The 4108-nt window shown below is 44.3% G+C and overlaps 1 protein-coding gene across 1 annotated transcript; it reads left to right on the top strand.

Moving 5' to 3' along the window:
* Positions 1–1676: 1676 nt before the first annotated feature.
* On the top strand, positions 1677–2608 carry LOC136356627 (uncharacterized). Its single transcript, XM_066310875.1, has one exon. The coding sequence runs from the start codon at positions 1706–1708 to the stop codon at positions 2606–2608; it is 903 nt and encodes a 300-aa protein (XP_066166972.1). The 5' UTR covers positions 1677–1705.
* Positions 2609–4108: the final 1500 nt, after the last annotated feature.

Genomic DNA, 4108 nt, shown 5'->3' with positions numbered 1-4108 from the left:
AGCACACAATTGGGATAACTAATGTTTCACTATCACTTATGGTTATATTTAATGGTAGCTCACGATGGTCAATCGTGTTTGGTTAATTAATTACTTGCCAACTAAAACTTGATAATGGTGGGTTGTGAGCACATGGTTTTGAGAGTCGTGCTTATGACAATTAAGGACCGGTTCGCGAGCTACTGTTGTGAAACATTAACCGTGCCAACCACAAGCCAGCGTGGGCAACGGCTTTACCTTTTGTATAACATGATTCATTGCGGAGCACCAGACTGAGAAGTGGCGGAGATAAGCCCACGGGGGTCGCTGGGGAGTCCATGCCTTGTTTTATAAGGGGGTGATTATGATCCAGGAATGGTGCACTGTGGTGAGTTGTGTTATGCAGAGGGTATTGTCACAGCCTCTATTCGGGTACTTTCCAGTATCGCGACGCATGGTAGACATGATGTTGAGGCTGTGTCTTGTGGGTACAGTGGTACACCTCTGGCCAGAGTAAAACTATTCGAATAGCCGTGCCCGCGGTTATGGGCGAGTTGAGCAATGTTTTTCGTGATTAGTCTCACACCTCTCACAATAGTTATAGATGTTATACTTGGTAATAATTTGCTTAGCTCCTGGTTTGGAGTTAGATCTGTACAGCCGGGTATGGTTGTTCAGGATGGTTGGGCCTGTGCAGCATGGGTGTGCTGTTCAGTGTTGATTAAAATTCCTGATTAATTACTCCACTGTTTTACTTCTCTTAAATGTTTTGCTAAATGCTGCTTTTGCAAATGAGCCAATATTATGCCATCCTTTGGTATCCTTGTGCACTTGCATATTTGCTGTGTGGCTTGCTGAGTATGTCATATGCTCACCTTGCAATAATCAATCAACCTCAGTTGAAGAAAAAGGATTCAGAAGGAGAAGACGTTTGGCTTATACCCCAGTTGAGCTGCCTGTGGGAGTGGAGCCGGAGCTTCGCTAGATTTTATTTTCCGCTGCAGTTTTCTTCTTGGTGAGGACTTAGTGCCTCTTAAGTAAGTATTTATCGTTTTAGTTAATTTGATGAATCTGTATATTAAATTGTCAATTTGTGTACCTCGGCTGATTCCTGGACGAGGATTTCATGCACAAATAAGTTCGGAAATTACTAGTGGATTTTCGGGCGTGACAAGTTGGTATCAGAGCCATCTCGACTGTAGGATAAGCCAAATGGTCAAACCTTAAGGACTAATTTTCCGAAAACATGATGTGTGAAAATTTTCCTTTCTTCCTTCTCTAGAATTCTCTATAAATCATTTTATCATTCTCTCCCCTCCTGCTTTCAACTTGAGTAGTTCTAAGACATTGAAACTTGAAGACGCCAATGTGGTCAACTTATGGAGGTTAAGTCAAGTGGATCGATGAATAAGAAGGTGATGGTCGATCTGAAGTGCCAAGTGGTCAAGAAGGAATGAAGTTTGGATCCTACCTTAGAACCTATGCCGCCAAACTATCCTTGGAGAATAGTTAGTAGGATAGAACGCTTGTTGTTTGCTTTGTGTGTAGGTATGGTTGCATTCCCGTCATTGGTGTGATTCAATGATGAGTGTGTAACTATACTAGGTTGCTTGCTTAATCAACTTGAACAATATAATGGTCTACACACATCAGATCAGTGTTAACCTGGTTAAGGTCTTATCTTTAGTGTAACCCCTCTCCTCCTATCTTCTCTAATCTGCAACAGATGGTGAACACTCGCGCCAGTGGAAGTGGAAACAATAACAATGAAGGGAACCCAACTCTTGCTCAAGTTCTGGCTCAACAGACTCAATTAATGAACATGATGATACAGCAGATGCAGAACCAGCTCAACCAAGGAAACAATAATGCTCCACCGCCGCAGAACAAGTTAGCTGATTTTCTTCGTGTGAGGCCACCTACCTTTTCTAGCACTACCAACCCAGTGGAAGCAGGTGATTGGTTGCACACTATTGAGAAGAAGTTGGAACTGCTCCAGTGCACGGATCAGGAGAAAGTTGTTTTCGCTTCACATCAGTTGCAAGGACCTGCTTCAGAATGGTGGGATCATTTCCGGATGAACAGAGCAGAAGGACAACCAATCACTTGGGCGGAGTTCACGGAAGCATTCAAGAAGACACACATACCTGCAGGTGTTGTTGCTTTGAAAAAGCGTGAGTTCCGGGCACTTAAGCAAAAGGATCGTACCGTGACGGAATATCTTCATGAGTTCAATCGTCTAGCTCGCTATGCTCCAGAAGATGTGCGTACTGACGAGGAAAGGCAGGAGAAGTTTTTGGAAGGCTTAAAGGATGAGCTATCAGTTACGTTGATCTCTCATGACTATGAGGATTTTCAGGAGTTGGTTGACAAAGCAATTCGACTTGAAGACAAGAAGAACAGGATAGATAACCGTAAAAGGAAAATGACTGTATTCCAGGAGGCACAAGGTAGTAGCCAGAGGCAGCGTATCAAGCCACTCCAAATTGGTGAACCTTTTTCCGCTGGTCAAGGACAGTCACAGCAGTTGAATATCGGTGGTGAGATCAAATCAGAGACTAATGAAAGCAATGAAGTTAACATCGAGCAGGCTAATCAGCCGGTGCCAGTTCAGCAGGATCAGTCTTAAGTGAATAACAGTAGTGGAAGGGAGCAGCAGGTATGTTTCAACTGTTACAAGCCAGGCCACTTTGCTAGAGAGTGTCCGAAGCCGAAGCGTCAACAGCCACAAGGCCAAGTCAACAACATTGTCCTCACAGGAGCAAATGCAGTGACGGTTGCGTCTCAAGGGATACAGCTCAGCCACCAGTTTCAAAGCGGCAGTAGTTTTCTTTAAAACCTTAGAATAATTATCGGAGTTATGGAATAAGATAGACTGCAGTTTACCTATTCCCTTTTTCTTTCTAGCCGTTCCGAATCTCGGGACGAGATTCTTTGTAAGGGGGGTAGTTTGTCACATCCTGATTTTCGTTTCAGGATTTATAAATTATTTAATAAATTATTAATAGAATTTATATTAAATGATCTTTAATTTACAAGTGAAGTTAAATGTGGGAAATAAAATTTCCTTAATCTAAAGCATGGATGGATTTAATTTTTGTTAAATTCTCCATGGTTAAGTCAACTCTCTGAAATTTTCTCGGATTTTTCAGAGCTCAATTCTTAAATAATACAAAGAACAGTTCAGTAATTATTTGATCATTAATGATCTAAGTATAATTGTTAAGAGCTTTTCTTGTTTAAAAATCCTTAACTTATAAATTGTTGTTTAAAAGGAATTATTAGAAATGATTTTAAAAGCCTAAAAGAGAAGATCTAATTTTAATTTGCTAAATCTCAATATAAAAAGGGGCCAGATAAAATTTCATTAAATACTTTGCTTAATTCTATAATTCCTAGATTTTTCTGGGATTTATTTGAGCTAAGGAAGTATTTTTAATAAATGGAATTGCATTTAAGAAATAATTTAATTGAAAAAGGTTTTAAAAAGTCTTCTTTTGGCTTTGGGCCGAAAGCCGGCCCAAAACCCTTCTCTCTCTTTCCCTCGGCCCAGCCGGCCCAGTCCGCCGAGCCGCCGCTCTCCTCTCTCTCTCAGCCGCTGACAGGTGGGCCCCACCTGTCAGGTTCGTCTTCCTCGAGCCGCCGCCGCCGCCCGCAAACCCTAGCGCGCCGCCGTCGCCGTTTCCTTCTAAATCCGGCCGCTCCTTTCCTTCTCCGGCCGAATTGATTGAGGGGAAACAATCTCCGGGATCTCCTCTACCTTTTCTCCTTTGGAAACATCGGCTAAATCGTTTTGGAAGTTCGTGGAATAGAGTTCGATTCGGATCGGCCTCTTTCCTTCAAGCCGCGAGCTTTCCTTCTCGTCGCCGGCCGCCGTGGGCCTTTGCCGCCGCCTCCTTGCACCTATATAAGGACCCCCGAGCTCCCCTCTACCCGTCGCCTCCTTTGCCTTAGCCTGCCGTCGCGTCTAGCGCCGCCTCCGCGTAGCCCTAGTCGCCGCCGTCGTTGCCGTCGGTTCAGCCGCGCCGCGCCGCCGTTGCAGTCGCCGTCGTCGGTCGCCGTCGCCACCATCGGGTTCGCCAAGTCGTCGCCGTCCCCGTCCACCGCTTCGCCGCCGCCGAAGACCGTC

The sequence above is a fragment of the Oryza sativa genome, chromosome 5, assembly GCF_034140825.1.
Source record: "Oryza sativa Japonica Group chromosome 5, ASM3414082v1".
Taxonomy (NCBI): domain Eukaryota; kingdom Viridiplantae; phylum Streptophyta; class Magnoliopsida; order Poales; family Poaceae; genus Oryza; species Oryza sativa.
The sequence above is the reverse complement of the archived record's forward strand: the minus strand, read 5'-3'. Positions and strand labels throughout refer to the sequence as shown.